Source organism: Diuraphis noxia, unplaced genomic scaffold (assembly GCF_037042655.1).
Source record: "Diuraphis noxia isolate RWA-SAM2 unplaced genomic scaffold, SU_Dnox_SAM2 contig0003, whole genome shotgun sequence".
NCBI classification, from domain to species: Eukaryota; Metazoa; Arthropoda; class Insecta; order Hemiptera; family Aphididae; genus Diuraphis; species Diuraphis noxia.
Genome location: NW_028301713.1, coordinates 58670789 through 58689113, shown reverse-complemented (window position 1 = coordinate 58689113; position 18325 = coordinate 58670789). Strand labels below are relative to the sequence as shown.

The 18325-nt window shown below is 33.4% G+C and overlaps 1 protein-coding gene across 4 annotated transcripts in view; it reads left to right on the top strand.

Moving 5' to 3' along the window:
• Positions 1-18325, top strand: part of LOC107165362 (uncharacterized) — a 57416-nt gene that overhangs the window by 15851 nt on the left and 23240 nt on the right. Inside the window, exon 1 of one of the 4 annotated variants that reach the window (XM_089222661.1) lies at positions 3488-3829. The exons of 1 other annotated variant lie outside the window; for it this stretch is intronic. In XM_089222661.1, coding sequence (XP_089078787.1) covers positions 3712-3829 — 118 coding nt within the window. In that variant the 5' untranslated portion in view covers positions 3488-3711. Of the gene's footprint in view, positions 1-3487; positions 3830-4609; positions 5101-17327; positions 17503-18325 lie in introns of those variants that run through there. 2 more of the 4 variants (XM_089222662.1, XM_015513595.2) reach the window with 2 other exon arrangements.

Sequence of the window (18325 nt, the reverse complement as noted above, 5' to 3'; positions counted from 1 at the left end):
TTGTGCGTATGTATTTTTATAATTTTTTATCACTATAAGAATAACTCATAAGGAACCTTGTATTAAATTTTCAAGTTTTTTTGGTCATCCAACATTGTTTTACCGACACATTCTCAAAAAATCGAAAATTTCAGTGGTCTATAAATAACTCAAAAAAGTCAAACATTTTTGAAAATTAAACTGTATATAGGTATCACTAACATAAACATTTAGTGAAAATTTCAAGTATTTCAGTGATTAGTTTTTGAATTACAACCATATAAAAAAATCGATTTTGTCGAAAACTGGTTTTGCGTAAAAATTCCTGTTTTTCTATAATTTTTTTGTTGTTTTTCTCGATTTTTTTGAAAACTGTTTACTTTGGACCTCTATAATGCACCAAGGATCTTCACTTTTACATCGGAAACCACCCCCAAAGTTTGAAATCGAAGCATTATTTCGACTAGTGATGCTGTACACAGACACAAAAAAAAAACACACACATCATTGTAAAATCTATACATTCATCACTTCGTTCAGAATCTAAAAAAAAAAGCGGTAATATTATATTATTATTATATTCCGCGGTGTTGCAGGGCGAAGACAAACGGTGCAAGTTACATACGTACCGTCGTAGGTATATTGATGCGCGCGCGAGGAGATGAATTAAAAATAACGCGATCGCTGCAGCTGCATCTGTTTCGCCCTGTATATGCACTCGTCGCCACCGCCGCTGCGCTTGTAAGAGGCCAGACTCGCCGATTACGCCGCCGTGCGATGCGTGCGTTTGGGACATTGGGTGATGGCGAGACGACGAGTGGGTGCAACGGCGAAAACGGTGGGGTGCAGGCGGGCCGCGGAGGCGATCGATCAACGAAATTCTTTTTTCGCGGCGGCGGCGGTGGCGGCGGCCGTTTAATTTTCGTCGGTGGTGGCATTTTATTTTTTTTTCGGTTACGCACCGGACGCCACGCCGCCACCCGCCGCCGGCACAGCCACAGCCGCACGTTCTTCGCCACCCGCTGCACCCACCCCGCCACTTCCGTCGCCCGGCAATGCACAGCCACTGCACTCTCGCTTCACCGCCGCCGCCTTCCTGTACGTTTTGGGGCGGCGTCGGCCAGAGAGAAGATGCAAATTCGCCGGGAATTTTATCGACGTGGGCCTACGCCGCCGCCGACGCCGCCACCGCTCGCTATCGGCACCAGACGGCGGCAGCAACGGCAGACGGAACGGCGACGGGTGGTGCGTGCGCGGGGCCCATGCAGTACGAGACGACAAAGAAAAGCCCAGATAAATTCGGCAACCACGCGGAGCACAACCCCCGTCGTATATACATATATATGTACGCTAAGCCTATGTAATACATAAAGTGCAGTATGTACATAATATATATAATAGGTATATGTAGAAATACATCCTCCTATACTGCTGTCGCCGCCGCCACCGCCGCTGTGACCCTTGAGAACAATGTCTGAACGAAATATGTATATACAGTATAATATTATGTATTATATATTATTATACATATTTCTAAAAAAAAAAAGGGATTCGAACAAAGAGGGTTGTCACGCCGACGACAAAAAAAAATGGAAATTTTTTACAAGAGAAACCGTTTTAGGCCGATTCGCGAAAACTGCATGCCCTGAAGAAATAAAAATAAAATCGAGAATCGTTAGCGGCCTGTCTGGGACGCATCACATCGCATTTCGTATTCGGTCAGTCCATTAGATATAATATATACACCCTGCAAGAATGAACATAAACTTATATCAGAGGCGCGGAGGCGTTATAATATGAGGGTATAAAAGAGGAATTTTCTTACGTCTAATCTTAAATCCCTACTTAAATACATGAAATATATTGTGTTAATAAAATATATATGTGCCTATATCCAATTCAATATTCTTCTTATCCGTATTAGAAAAAAAATTATTCTGAAGCTTATGGTCGTCTATTTTTAAAATATTTTTACGTTATTGAATTTTAACGATATTTTAATTTTTAAAATATATTTCGAAACAATATAGGTGATAAAATATACCACCATTTCGACATTTCTATTTCACGCAAGTGAGGAAGAATTATTATCAATAATGTAAAATACAGAAACCCTCGGGAGGAACATTTATTATTTGCAAGAGGGGTAATAATCAACATTTTGCCCACGTCTTGTAGAACATCAGAAGATGACACAGTTATACAGTTATACTCCTATTATTATAATAACGTTATATTTTTCTCTCATTGCTGGTCACATACATCGTGTGAATTCTTTAACCTTTAACCTCTTGTATACGGCTATAACTTACAAACCATAATAATAATAAATTTAATTATATTCAATCACCTTATACATTATCTTTAATAATATCATTGGATATAATACATATATATATATATATATATATTATTTACTATACTCTATACACTCGGTATATATTATATACGTAAAGACGTCGGATGTTAATAAAGTTTTCGCGGAACTCTTTAATGCGTATAATTGTAAGTTCCCGTAAAAGTTTCCGTGGAGCATGTACGCAAAGTACTTTTATTTATTATTTAGGTGTGATATGGAAATACGTTATCGTCTGCGTATTATTTTGTCTGAATACGACTGCACTGCAGTAAACGTGATAATACGGGAAGTATATTGTGTCGAATTCGTTGAAAATACGTATATATAGGTCTAATGTCTGTATGTAGTACTAAAAAAGAATGTATATATAAACGGGCATGGTGACGGGTGCCGGAAAGAGCGTGCAAGACGCAGCGCGTTTTGGGGATTCGGTTTTGTGCAATGTATTCGTTTTTCCCTCGAGTGCATTATCGCGCAGACCGCCGCCGCCACTACCGCCGCTCACACAACCATTCCCCGCCGTCGCATCGTATAGGCCGCCACCGAAGTCGAGTCGATAAAAAAACGGCCTCGTACGCGCGTGTGTGAAATAAGTTTTTAAAAAAGCGGTCGCCGTGTATATATCCGTGCAGCGGCGAGACGACGGTATTTTGGCGTGGCCCGGCTAGACCCGAAGTATTGATTATCTTCCCCTTTTTTTTTCGGTTGCTAAGTGATTATAACAAAAAAAATTCGGCCGGACGAGTAGGGGAACGGAAAAAAGCGGAAGTCGACGGCAGCAGGCGGGGGCGCCCCCGTACACTCGGCGTACACACATACATACACTACATAATATTATAATATGTATGTACGGTTGCAATGTATATTGGTGGGGAACGAATGCAACTACGTGTTGCATCACGACGTGCCCACCCGCCCGCCCGGCCGATCCGCAGACTCGTGACGTCACAGTCGAAGAACGCGTCCGGCGAAACACACACACACGCGCACAGATTTACAATCATACACGTTCATACACATTCACACACATACGCTTTCAAAAACAGACACACACACACACAGACTTACAAACGCACACACGCGCGCGCGCGCACATGCATATACATGCACACGCCGGATCACTGGCGTGCGGTGCTGTAATATACTACGCGACCGTCCGCCGTGCGCGCGTACCGTCGTCACCGTCACCGTCGTCGCCGTCGTGTGGTCGAGTAGAGAGCCGCGTGCGCCGTCCCGCCAATTATTGATACGCGCGCGCGAGAGAGAGTGTAACGCGCTCGTCGACGACGACGACGACGATTGCATAAAACTGCACAGTGCATCTTAAAAGTAATACACGCGTGTACACGGGGTGCGATTAAGCTGAGCGAACGATGCAGTTGCAGCGCCGCACGGCCGTCGGATGCGGCCCGTGCCCGGCCGCGTCGCACGACCGCCAGGCGGTCAGGAAACACTTGCGCCGGTGGTCACACAACATGGTGCTCATCATCGGTAAGTACACAAGTCGATCAACATTGCATAACCCACGACTAGACGAACGTTTATATACAAATATCGTACCTATACATTATAATAGTATACCGTGTGTGTATGTGACCTGCCTCAACGCGATCCGAGTTGTAACGTATTTTTATTTTTATTTTTATCTTGTTTTTCCCAGCCACGACCACGATAGTAATAATAAAAATAATAATATATCTTCGACGGTGCGACAACGACGTTTCGGCAACGAAAATCGATTATTTCATTCGGTCCGGAACCCTCTTTTTTCTCTCATTTTTTTTTTTTTTTTTTAGGCGTAAAAACCGCGCACGCACACTGGTCAATCCTAGTAGGCCGAGGGTAGGCGCGCGCTATGTGCTCGAGGAGGTAGCGGCGTGGTAGTAGCCGTGTTGTGTGTATATTGTGTCGACAACGACGATGGTGGTGGTGGAGGTAAGGGTGATGGAAGTGGTAGTCGACGACGACGTTGTCGGCATTAGTGTCCGGGGTGGGGGTAGTAACGTTGTGGCGGGGTTTATAGGAAATGCACCGTGGGCCGGCGGCGGGGCGGGGCGTGAGACAAAAAAGACTGGGGGGTCGGGGGTGCTGCCGGTGCCCCACCGCTCCCTGCGCGAGAGTGGTTCGGCCGTCTTCGGCGCCGGCCGTGCATCGGACGTCTTCGTGATTCCCTCCTCCAGCCCGACAGCGAAGTTCGTTCGGACGGGTGGGGGCGGGCGGGTGTGCGTGTGTGCGCGCCGGGCGGCGACGGCGAAATGCAGTTTTTCGACAGCCTAATGCATGTTGCACATTTCGTGTTCTCCAAGGACGACGGCCCGACCAACCTAAATGAGCGGTCCTCCTGCATTCAGATGCACTGTGCTCGGATGCACCAACGGGCGGTCGCAACGACTTCAAAATAAATTTATTGCTAATCTGTTTAATATTTTTATTTCCGTTTTACTTGTCTTACTTTTTTAATTTCGAAAATTATTTTTACTTTTACCAATTTTTTTAATTTACTATTTATTTTTTTGTTTATTATTATTATCGTTATTATTATTTTTCCGCAGTGTGCGTTTATTTGTGCTCGTGTGATAATATATTAGTTCTTAGTAAATAAATATTTTTTTCGTTTTTTTATAAATTAATTTAACTCGTGCTTCACGAATACGTATTCGTGCTGCGACCGGCAAACGACAATTACTTGGACACCGAATTAACCGAAAAACTCAATTTTTATTCGTCGCCTCACATTTGGCGGACCAGAGCGTTCAGGCACGGTACGTTTACTATTTTAATAAATTTATTTGACGGCGCAATTTTAGGTCAACCATTGTTTAACAGCGTCCTTAGATTAGGTCGAATTTGTTAGGCGTTATTGACATTGCGCCTGACCTCCTCTCTCTCTTTCTTGTCGAACGAGCGCGTTATAAGTAAAATTAAAAAACATAATATGTAGATAATTATAGTAGTAACTTTGTAATTTTATTATTTTAAATATTCGAATGTACCAATGTTTATGTGTGTGTATGAATTATTATAAATAATCATATAATTAGATACCACCGAATTTTGTTACTAAATCTACATCTTCATAACGTCTCGAGTGTGTTGTTTATTTAAAAACGATTAAATTCAAAGTGCTGTTTTCGATATACAACAAATCGTGCAACATCGTCACCTCGATATAATTTTATAACTCGGAGAATTAAAATGTGCACAATAAGTAGTTAGTCGATTTTATACAATACTTATTATTGTTATGTTATAATAATATAGAACTTGCATGTGGATAAAAAACGGTCGTTTAAAAAAAAAAAAAAAAACAATGTACTTTCATAATATATACCTACATACAATGCGCTAGTGGTCCAGTATGCAATAGCAATTATGCAAATGTACCACCGCTGGACGAGGGGGCACCGCGATTTGCCGGTCATTAGCCAAATTGGATGCATTTTTCACTACTCCACGGCGGTTTTATTCGCATTTTATAATTTGACGAACACTTATACTTTGCGCATCGTTTATATTTGCAGTCTCCAAATGTAAGCTCCAATGTCAAAAACATAAATAACCTTACGAATACGGTGCTTCTTATATCACAGTATAGTAAAGGAACAACCCTATAATTCGATCAATCGATTTCTTTCTTCTGCCTTGATAGTTGTATTCGCATTTTTTTTTTAATTACATATACTGCTGTTGCGTATACCTAGGTGTAATAATAGTAATGCGGTGTTGAGTGTTGGTAATGTCACGTGACCGGCGGAATTTAATATACAATATATTATAATATTATATTATACCTATATATTGACACGATAACTTGGAATCGGATATGTGCTAGATAGAACAAAATACCCTCCAAAAAACCTGTTTTGCGCCATGTATTTTTTTCCGTGTATCTAAGCGCTTACATATAGTTGTGATTGTTATGTATGAACACATAATGTGGAGGTGGACGCTATCGGGGAGACGTTAAATATTATAATATTTCCGATGACATATATTCTATTTTTTTATTCACTTTAATATTTTGTGGATTATATTGTACGTATATAATAATATTCTAAACTCGTATTTATCGCTTTGTTCTCAAGTTTTTATTTTTTTTTTTCATTCGACCGTAAACTGATTAATAGTTAAAAAAAAAAATAGCACACAGACAACAAACGACAGTTTTTCAACGGTTATCGCAAATTGTCCGCCTTAATCGACTATCCCATGTGTACAAAATATACATATACACACACACATAACCCATCATCGTCGTCGTCGGGTAAAATAATTATTATATAACATATATCTAACATTATATTTTTATAGACATTATGATTGAAAATGTATGATGAAAAATGTACACTGATGTGTTACCTATAAAAAATTATTTTTTTTAGAATAATTATTGTAATTAATATATTATATTTATACCTACATTCGTTTATACATTAATTCCTCGACGGTTTTGCCGGTTTCGTATATAAATGTTTATAAAACTGGCGACTGCTTTGATATGATAATTGTATATAACTCTCTCTGTATTATGATATATATTGTATCTTATAGCTGTTTGGTTCGAAACAATAATTTACAAATTGCCCCACCCTCTGCTTCATACCATATAAATAATATTGTATATACCCAGTGTATAAACTTATCGGAATTTAATGAATAACGCCATTTCTTTTTCGGTTTATATAGTTTAAATATTATATATATATATATATATAAATATTATTGATAAAGAGTTTTTGACCCGCCAGTAGAAAAAAAGCGAGAAAATCTGGCGATAACCTTTTACCAAATACAAAAGCTTTACCATTCTGTTCCTATACGCGAGACGGCGACGTGACCTCAGACCTATACCGCCAATACTGTGCCCCTTAACAAGTCCATACCCAATTCGAATTAATATCATATCATATATACACGTTATTATACTACAGCATATTACAATATACGATTATGTGCTAGTAAAATCCATCGTTTTGTAGTATAAAACAAACCTTAAACTATTTATTGGTTACTATGTACAATGCGCTACTGCAAAACTATGTATCATTATGACATTGACACGCGTATCGATTTGATACACGAAATTTATGTGAAACGTTTTGTACAAACTACATCTGAATATTAATACGATCCGTCTCTGTATAGTTTCGGTAAATTCGAAGACCTATATCTACTTGTACATATCATTTACAGTAGGAAGTAATATACACGACACACACATAATATGGGTATAGGAACAACGCAATTGATTTATATTACCGTATCTATATAGTAAAATATAATTGTATTGTAAATAAATGAAAACCCGTTATTGTATATAATATATAGTAATTGGTAATGCATTTAAAAGGCCAAAGGGTATACGATTATTGAGAGTAGATAAATCTACACAGCCAACGGAATAAACGGTACATCATTAGAAATTATACAAATTTGAATAATAATAAAAACAAAAAACACATTATTCCGACTCATTTGAAGTTCATAAGAACAGCTATGCTATATATATAGTATAAAAACGTGATTGTAATAATTTTTATCATATTTTAAGTGTTCCGAGAGTATTATTATGTATATATTATAAACACAGTATATAAATGTAGTAAAAATATGTTCAGTTTTATATGTAAAAAGTGAATTTAATTTTAAAATACAAACAAACTCGCGAATGGTTAGTTTAACTCGGTGAATTATTTGCATTTCATTTTTTATTTCCTATATACAAGGTGTAATAGATTGAACTGACTTTTGGAATAACTTTTGTTCAAATCAATATTTTTTATTTATTCATTTTTTTTTTTTTTGTTCATTAAGTGATAATAGTCTATTTGTGAATCTAATTTTAAGAATAATTTTGACCGTAAAAAGATTTATCTAAGTCAAGTAGGTTATTTTTTAGTATTTTTTTAAAATTCAATATTATTTTGGTTAAATCAATTGGAACGTAATAACTTTTTTAAAAATATGATTTTTGAGAATTCGCTGAGATGAGTATATTTCTTAAATTATTTACTGATCATATAATATTAACAATTTTTGTCATACGTTTTAATTAGTATAATTTAATTTTTTTTTTCTTTTGGTCAGGTCTTCTGTTACACTCTGTATACCTATATAATTAAACGACTATTCTTAAGTTGAGAAAAAACCATAATTATGACAAATTTACGAGAACAACTGTGTAGGAATTTAATAAAGTAGCCGTGAAAAGGATATGTAAGCATCACTTCAAGGTATATGCATAAATATATAAATAGGCACTAACGATATGTATCTATTATATATATTTTATTTTATATAATAAATAAAATTTCGATGAAATTGGCCTCTTTAAGCCGTGATTTGACATTTTAAGTTATATAAAGTTATGCGAATTTATGTGCAAATTAATTTAGGTTTTTTTTTTTTTAATGATCAGCGCAAACGATCCTCGCCCACTGGCCACTGTAGCACTTTATAATAGGTGTACAATATTCATATAGCAATATTATAGTTCACAGTAGAATTTTATTGATTATTGTACTATATAATATGGCCGGTTTCGTACGTAGATCGTATATTTTTCGAATGAATTAATCGCGAAATGTTTCGATCAATGAAACGCTCACGCCCGACGTATAGTAATAATAATATAATATGCGTTCATATTTTCATAATACACGCACGCGCATTTTTTCTCGGGATTCGATTATTATTTTGTAAACGTTTTTGTTTCTTTGACGAAATAAAAACCGTGAGCACACCGATAGCGCGTACCAAATAATATAATAACTCACGTCTATGCAACACCGGAGTGAAAAAAAATGTAATATTATACACATAATTTGTGAGGATAAAATATTATCGCTTGCGTTTTCCCGCGGATTTGTGCCAAAAAATGTGACTCATTGTTTTTGAAATCCTCAGCGGGGACGGAAATTTTGAAAAATAAAGTCTGTAAAAAACAGATGTATACGCTTTAAAGAAAACACATAATACACATAATCGCGTTAATTATCGCATAAAACTGCAGCTCATATAATTACCATTATAGTATATAACTTAAGTGTCACATAGTCATCTCGTATTGTCGCCCCGCATATTGTGTAAACATTATATAACATAATACATAATATATACATGGGTACATAAATATAGTGTAACTTCTAATATACTCGTCTATGTATTTCCTTTACAGAACTTTTTTTCGTATAAAATAATGATGATGGCCTAAATACTATATCGTACTATTATAGCGTCTCGCTACGCACGATTCAAAGTTCGTGACGTCTATATGGCGTCTTCTCCGGAGGGACCATACGATAGACTTTCACATAGTCGGTCGTAATACCTCTATAGGCTTGCAGGCTACAGCAACATCGGTGAAAACTCTGCACAAATCGATTTGTTTCCCAGAGATTCGCGTCTTTGTCATGTTTGCTTAACCGATCAATGCGTGCAGCGTATATAATGTAGGAAGTACATATGTATAGACATTTTATTAACGACATTTAAAATTTGATAAATTTTAGAAAAAATGTTGTCAATTGTAAGTATAATTATACTGCACGTAATAGATAGTACGTATAGATGCGATTGCTATGGCAAAACTGTCATTTTTAGTGAAGTAAAATAGCACGCACTAAATTATATTGCAATTGATTTATTTCCACATTGACTGTATGTATAGGTATAACTCGTTTTTCAAGAGAAGAAAATTAACTGAAGTACCAATTCTAATTTCGTTCAGGTTGTACCTACAGTAGTATAATATTATATATTATATGATTGCCTATCGGTACGTGTTTATTATATATAAATCCAAGTGGCCAAGTCTATCATTCTATTTAAGATTAAGTTTATTATTACCGACTGATAATATAGGTATATATTCCTATATACCTATATGATGTTGCTCCATGTTGATACAATTTTTTTATTTAACAAAAACATGTTTACTTTTGCATGGTTTTTAATCTTATAATATTAAATAAGTGTAGCAAATAAAATGTAGAAAATAAGGTTATTTTTGTGTGAATTTTTGAAAAGTTAATAATGCAATATTTTACTCTTTCGTTCGGATATGTCAACTCGGTTAAATTTATAGTTTTGCAAACGGATGTTATATATACTATTTGGCTCTGTATAGTTTTTATGTCAAACATGCCTTCCCATATTTTTTTTTTAGGATTTTTTCTCAACTATTAGATAATAAAATGCTAGACTTATACCCAAGAACGACACATTTGGTAAACCGTGTACACATATAATATCATGCAGCGTGCAGTGAAAACAATACGAATCCGTGAAAATTTTCAGTAGTTCAATGCCATTTGTTTTTAATTTAAAATAACGGCGTGTTAAATAAAATATGATGTATCATATCATTTTTATTATTTTTTTTTTTTTCGTACATCATGGCATTATGATAATTATATTATCAACGATTTTTCCATAAATGCCATCGCGTATATAGTAAACATTAAACAGCCGCGTGTCACGGTGTATACAATCGTAATACATGAACCATATTGTAACTGGTACTCTGCAGTATTACAAATACAGCCAATTTTACTTTTCATAATAATACATTCGTGTTAGACTCTGTCGTTAATATATAGTTAATCCGAAAATATTGTAATATTCGAGTGCGATGACATTGTGCAACGACAAAATACTGCTAAACGCTTATATTATTATAAAATACCGCACAGCTGTTTCGCCGATCAGACAAAAGTTCAACATACTGTTATCGTCTAATGATGTTATTCGCTGGGCAAAATGAACCTTATCGCATTTGAATGAAGAATGTCCGGCATATGAGTATGTATAATATTATTATAATAAGTATGGGTGTGTGTACATTAGCATTAGCGTGTATATTAATTGTATAACATAAACGTAACGTCTATACAGTGTGTTTGTGTGTTATTATTTGTATATTTTATATGGCTATATAATTGTATTATGTGTATGTTTCGTATTTCATGTACGCTTACATTAGTACAAATTTTTCTCTTCGATATTATGAAATGAGCGGCTCCGATGTATTTATAGGTACGTTTTAAGTTAATACTTTTTCATTTACACAATTTTTTGATATTTAATTTATAATTATTAATCTGCTAAATGCTAATCGAATTATTTAATATACTCATGATATTAATCGTTTATGTTTATCATATTATAATTAGATTGCTTATACTTAATTGTATTTTACTGTACTTAACCAATATTTAAAAAAATGGATACTGCAACACTTAATCGCTCAAAACCGCTAATCGCTAAAAAATATAATATTTGATTTTTCATAAACGTTTAATTAAATACCAATACTATAATATTGTACTCGTAAGAAACAAAGAAGCTTACCTTCTAAACTTTTGTTAAATTCGATAATTCGGTTGCTTAATGTTTTTTTTTACACGAATACATTGATGATCGACCAATTTTAATTTGTTTTTCTAAGAATTTCTGTTCTTATAATAATTAATTATTTTCATAAAAAATTATTTAAAAAAAAATATTTTTTCTATCAAATTGCGTTAGCTAGCAGGTTAAGCCTCTAGATAAGTGATAACCTATACCTAGTACCTAATAATGTCATTATTTTTAGTTTTTACTAAATATTATATAATGTCATCAACCCTACAAAATATATTTTATTTATACAACCATGAAACAATTTTAACTGCATAAATGCATTAAATTATAGTCTATAGTATTTAAAGTAGGTTCTTATATAGGTTGGTAGGTATGATACAATACAACATTTCCCACCCGTTCCCTGTTTTTTGAACGGAAAAAAAAAGGTATAGTACAATACTATGCAAAATTTGTTCAAACGACTCATGGCAATATACTTTTTATAAGCCCATCCTGAAGTAAAATTGCAGTTTGTAGTTTTTACTCGCTTAAACCACAGTAAGTTAATAACGAATAAACTGTTATCAGTTTTTAGCTGTCAGAATTCGTAAATTGAGTTTCGAGTTTTCTACCCACGACAATAAAATATTATAATATTATGAATCACATTGATTGTTGAGAATAACAAAATGTTTGTAAAGGTTTGTTTTATTGAAATAGACAGACTGCATTGATGTCTATTTTTTTAATCCATCCTAATCATTAAAATCCTAATATATTAGTAAATAATATTGTGAAAAACCCTCTACGTTATTAACACTTATAAGTATGTCAATGGCATAAAAGTATTTTTTTTTTTTCTAATTATTGTTATTTATATACATATATTTAAGCTATATTTTAACAAGACACACACAATCTCTGTTCTAATCTGTTTGTATATACACACATACACATGCGTGCACACAAACGCATACATTTATACATTAATACCTATATAATATGCGTGTGTGTGATTGAATTGGACACTATCTCTATACAATTACAGCCGATAATTAGTTAAAACGAAATAGACCTAAACGGTTCTAAAAATCTATATTATAGTAGTTACAGTGTAATCGGATTTCAATTCTGAAAAAAAAAACATTTGGGCTATTATGCGACAAAACCGCAGTGTACGCGTGCTACACGACAAATATTTGTTTTAAATATCGTTGGATTCGAGATTTTTATTCGGCGCACAATAAAAATATATTATGCACTATCATTGTTACACGCACCTTATGTTATTGTCGAATACAAGCTTTTTTGTTCAAGTATTGTTCCGTCACCCGTGTTATACGCTGACGGTCAATAACTATTCCATTTATATCGAATAATCACCGGTGCCGGTCGTAAAGTTGAACACGAATTTTGCCTACATTTGGCGCCTGCGATTAGCAGGTACATAATAATATATCAAAATTAAAATAATATTATTTTTACATTATTATACTGTTAAAGTATTATAATAGCACTATCGCGATTTGCGTACGATTATTCTCGCGCCGAAAAAATAAACAACAACCAGTGTACATGTTTATAACAATAGTGTATCGTTTTCGCTTGTAGTGGTGCGTTTGCAAAAAAAAAAAAAAATATACATAATATAACTCGTAGTATACCTACCTATACTTATATTATTATACTTAACACTTTCGAGTTCCGGTGTACCGCCTAGCAATTTTAATAATTCACGGACGGCGTGTCCCCAGCTGCTGCCATATGGATAGCCTATTGTATATTATCATAGTGGGCAACGTTGTTAGAAATAGATAGCCAAAACCTTCGTGTACATTATATATACAAATAAACAATATAATATATTTTGATATAGGACCCTGAGTGCAGTATGTTTATTTTTCTAAACATTTGTTATCTTCGTTGTTAAACTTCTCTTCCCCCATCACTCATCATCATCGACACATCGTATAATTATTAATGGGTAAAGAAGGACCAAGTTGTACGTGCTATCTTTTTATACAACTATTTTGTCTTTAGACTTCTCTATCTCTACAACATAATATACTTTCAGACTCGGCCATGCCTTTATTCGTCTATGATGATGTGCACAGCTACCGATGCTTTATGAGTAATAATTTATATTGTTATCTTATTGCGATTACATCCGGCACGACCATATTATTATTATTAATTGTGTGTGTGTTTTTTTTGCGATAGGTATATCTACGTTGGAATCATATTATAGTAATAAACATTTATAGGTATTATAGCCTATAAGCGTATATAGTAGACACACATGCAGAATTTTCGTTCTATATAACACTACGCGATCGTTTCCAAATTAATTTTTAACACGCTCTACGATCGTATAACAAAAACTGATGCAGATAACGGGTATAAGGTACAATATAGAATGTTTTAATCGTTTTGTGTGTCGTAATGAGTGCGTATACACACAAAATAAAACGATAATATGTGGAAGGTGTAATACCACGATGACACACAACAACCTATTTATTAAACCTATAAGCAGTAATACTTATACCTATAAATAATATTTTATGTATAGCGTAGGCTGATTGGGGATTTAGTCTTTAAAGAATGCCTAGACTCTTTTGAAGTTCATTTTAATTTTCAAATTTCTTCTTAAAGAATTGTTCTAATCTATGCAGGCCTATTTCAAAAAAAAAAATATATACGTAGAACCTTAAGGCTTTTTGAAAAATTTGGATATTACTAATCGATTGATGTCCTATAAATACATTTGAGAGTTATTAATTGAAACAAATGATATACTAGATAGATATTATATAATATATAATGATAGAACACATACATAAAATATTATATAAATTCAATATATTTAATTAATTAAATAATACCAATAAATATAGTACATCCACAGTAAAAGTAATTTTTTATTTATTTACTATTACAAATTAATTTTTCGTGGCAATTATATTTATTTAGTATAGATTTTTTTGGAAGTATCAATAAATTATAAATGAGGATAATTTAATGGAGTTTTTCTATGATTAAATAATGCTCTATTTTTTTTTTTATATATATATAAATCTCTGTTTATTTTTTAAATATTCACATCTCTCGCCAATTACGTTTTCTCCTCACATCACAACACATCAACTTAAAAAACAAGCTACTATTATACAAACTCCTAATCAAACCGATCTGGACATACGGTATCCAACTCTGGGGTGCAGCCAAAAAGTCCAACTTTAAACAAAATTCAAATCTTCCATTCTAAATGTCTCCGTCAAATAACTAAAGCTCCCTACTATGTATCTAACGAAACTCTACATAAGGATCTGCCATCCCAACAGTCCAAAACGTCGCAAAAACTTTTTACAAACGCACACACTCCAAGTTCCACAGCCATCGTAATCCCCTGATTTCCGAGCTATCTACCAACGCTATTCCTGGTGACCTCAGAAGGCGTCTAAAACGTACCTGGTGTCGTGACTTACTAATCTAAAATTGTATATACCCCTGCTTCCCCTTAATTTTGTAATCCCGCCCTCTCTTACTAGCAAATTAAAATCCTAACCTTAAGTGCCTCCAATGGGCGGCTTCTTATCTCCAGACACTCAAGCCATGTCACCTCCATCACATGCACTTATTATAAAACAACATTTACAGATTGTGTATATTTAAATAAACTATAAAAAATAAAAAAATAAAATAAAAAAAATATTCACATAGACCGAAAATATTCTTCATTTTATTTTTTTTATTAGAACTTCCGTTTGAACCAGGTACTCTATAACCTAACATTTTTTACAGTCCTTAAGTTCTTGATCATTTAAGCAATCTTTTTATCGTCACTATCTACGCTGCATTTAGTTTTAATTTTTTTCAATAATCCTTTAAATCATCATTAGCCGTAATTTATTGCAATTTGCAACATATTCTCACCCAAATTTACTCCATACGTTCCAAGTTTTCGTTAACTTCCAAATTAATAACCGTATATGGGTTTCTATTAACTGTTGCACCTAAAATGTTAAAACAATTTTTTGTCATTTCATACAGTTTTTCTTTTATTTCATGTTAATTTAATAAACGAATAACAATACAACATTTCACCAACATAATATATATTATTGTTCAGTTTATTGTTATAAATATTATTACTATAAATCAAATACAAATAATTACCGTCAGAATAGCGGTAATAGGTACTTGGTATAGTCTGCTCGCGACAAGCCTCAAAGCCAACCGACTCTTTGAGAAAAAAAACTTATAATTCAAATGGGCCACCTCTTTGACAACACCAACAAAAAAATGACAAGTTCTCAAATCGCATACTATAATATGTCTCACGTGTTGTACTTCTAAATAGACTATTTCACTCCAGGCCCGACAACTATAGTGCTGGACGTCTGTACGATCTCAATCGACTAAAATAATAAAAAATAGGTATCTATAATACAGGAATCAATCAGATAGAGCGGTAAATTAAGTATTGTTTATACGATTACGTATTTAACGTATTAATACAATATTATGCGTTCATGAGTGTGTATATGTGTGTGTGTGTGTGTGGTGTATCGGCGTGTACCGTGTCTGTATCGTGAGACGCTTTTATTATGGTTTTTATTTTATCGCTTTCGAATATTTCATCGGGTGTAATATAAAATATCGTGTTTCATGTGAAATGACGTCAGGCATGTGTATATATAGGATAATGCCGGAATTTTTCACGTGCGAGGTTACAATTAATATCATTTTTATACAATACCCGCAAATCCCGCCTGTTAAAATAATATAATATTAATTGTAATAATCATAACAGTAGTAGTAGTAACACTAGGCCAACAGCCACAATAACTATTTACTATGCAACTTTTCAACGCAACAATTAGCTGCACCGTCAAAAACCTCGGCGCACAATATTAGTATGTAGGTACCTATGCCTTTTTATTGTTATTATTATTATTATTATTATACATGTGAGCGTTCATATTTACTAATATACTGCATTGGAGTGCATACAATATTGCAAGAAATTTAGAAATATCAATTCTACTCATAACGTCTGGACTGAAAAAACATAGGTCTATATTACATATTATGCAGTTTATGCGCGTGCATTTATTATACTATTATTTACCCTAGGTATATTGACTGTAATAGTTAATAACGTATATTTTAATATTATGCGTGTATTATATTAAGCATTTAAAAAGGTTTATTATATAATATAATATGTATGTATGCACGCATGCCACGAGTAAGGTTCGGTACTGATAAGAAACCTATTTCGCCAAACAAATTCATTTTATCGTTAAAGTGATTTATTTGCGATGTGCAAATTAATCAAAAGAACACAATAATACACTCGCGAAGGTTACGTATTATATATTATATACATACATATTATATATTATTATTAACCGAAAGAGCTGCCGATATAACTATCTCCACATACATCATATATATGTATATTCGCTTGTAGATTTTTTCGGATTTATAATTATTATTATTATTGTAACTGGTAACCTATATAAAGGTCAATATTTATAATTTCGACAATAGTAGCGCTGAAATCAGTACCAATTAAAACGATGCACTATAATGGTGTATGATGCATGTATTCTGTGGTGTACTATAATATTATTCTGTATATCGATTAAACTCGAATAAGTACATTATTATTTTAAGTGAATTTCAAGTTTTGCAATACGCTGTTATTTAAATATACGTCAGTTCGATAGTACATTCAGAACCACAATTTAAATATTATGTTTGGAAATGCAGATGACTAAGGTTTGGCTTCTAATTCGTATATAATATAGGTAGGTACCTATAATAATTTATAAATATATGTTATATTTGCATGCGTGAATAATTTTGTATTCAGATTCAAATATTCTGACGAGGAATTCAAATTTATATTCGTATATTTTAATTTATAATATAATTACATAAAATGCGCCTTGATTTCCATCAAACAAATAATAATAATAATATGTTATTTCTTAGCACATTTTACGTATTATTATAATCCTTTCGTCGGCGGTGTTTATTTAACTTGGTAAGGTTTCGTTGTGACCCTCGTGAAGCAGCTATAGGTACAACTATATAGATAGTTGGATAGGTGGTGTGCAGATAACAAACACCTCTGTGGCACTGTCAATATATTATTATATTATGATGCACTATTGCACTATATAATATTATATATACATATATATATATTTATATAATGATCAGTATATTACGATCAGTAACTGGTCAGTTACGTGTATTTATTTTAAGCCAATATATACTGTAATTTAGTAATTTACATAATTATATATAACATACTCGGTAGGTATAACCACTACACCTACCAATATATTATAATGTTTATAATGTGTTATTTGCCATTAGTATAACATATTATATCAATAACGTTCATCAATTAAAATTACAAGTATAAAAACACTAATAATTTCGTTCTGTTATTACTACTATTATAGATAAAGAACCGTCAAATAACACTTGTGTGCATATTATAATATATTATTTGTATTACGCCGAAAATAAAAATGGTTGAAATTGTGTTACCATTATTTTTTTCGTTTTTAATATAATTTATTAAGTACTTTAATTAAAAAATTTTAAACATTGCCAAAA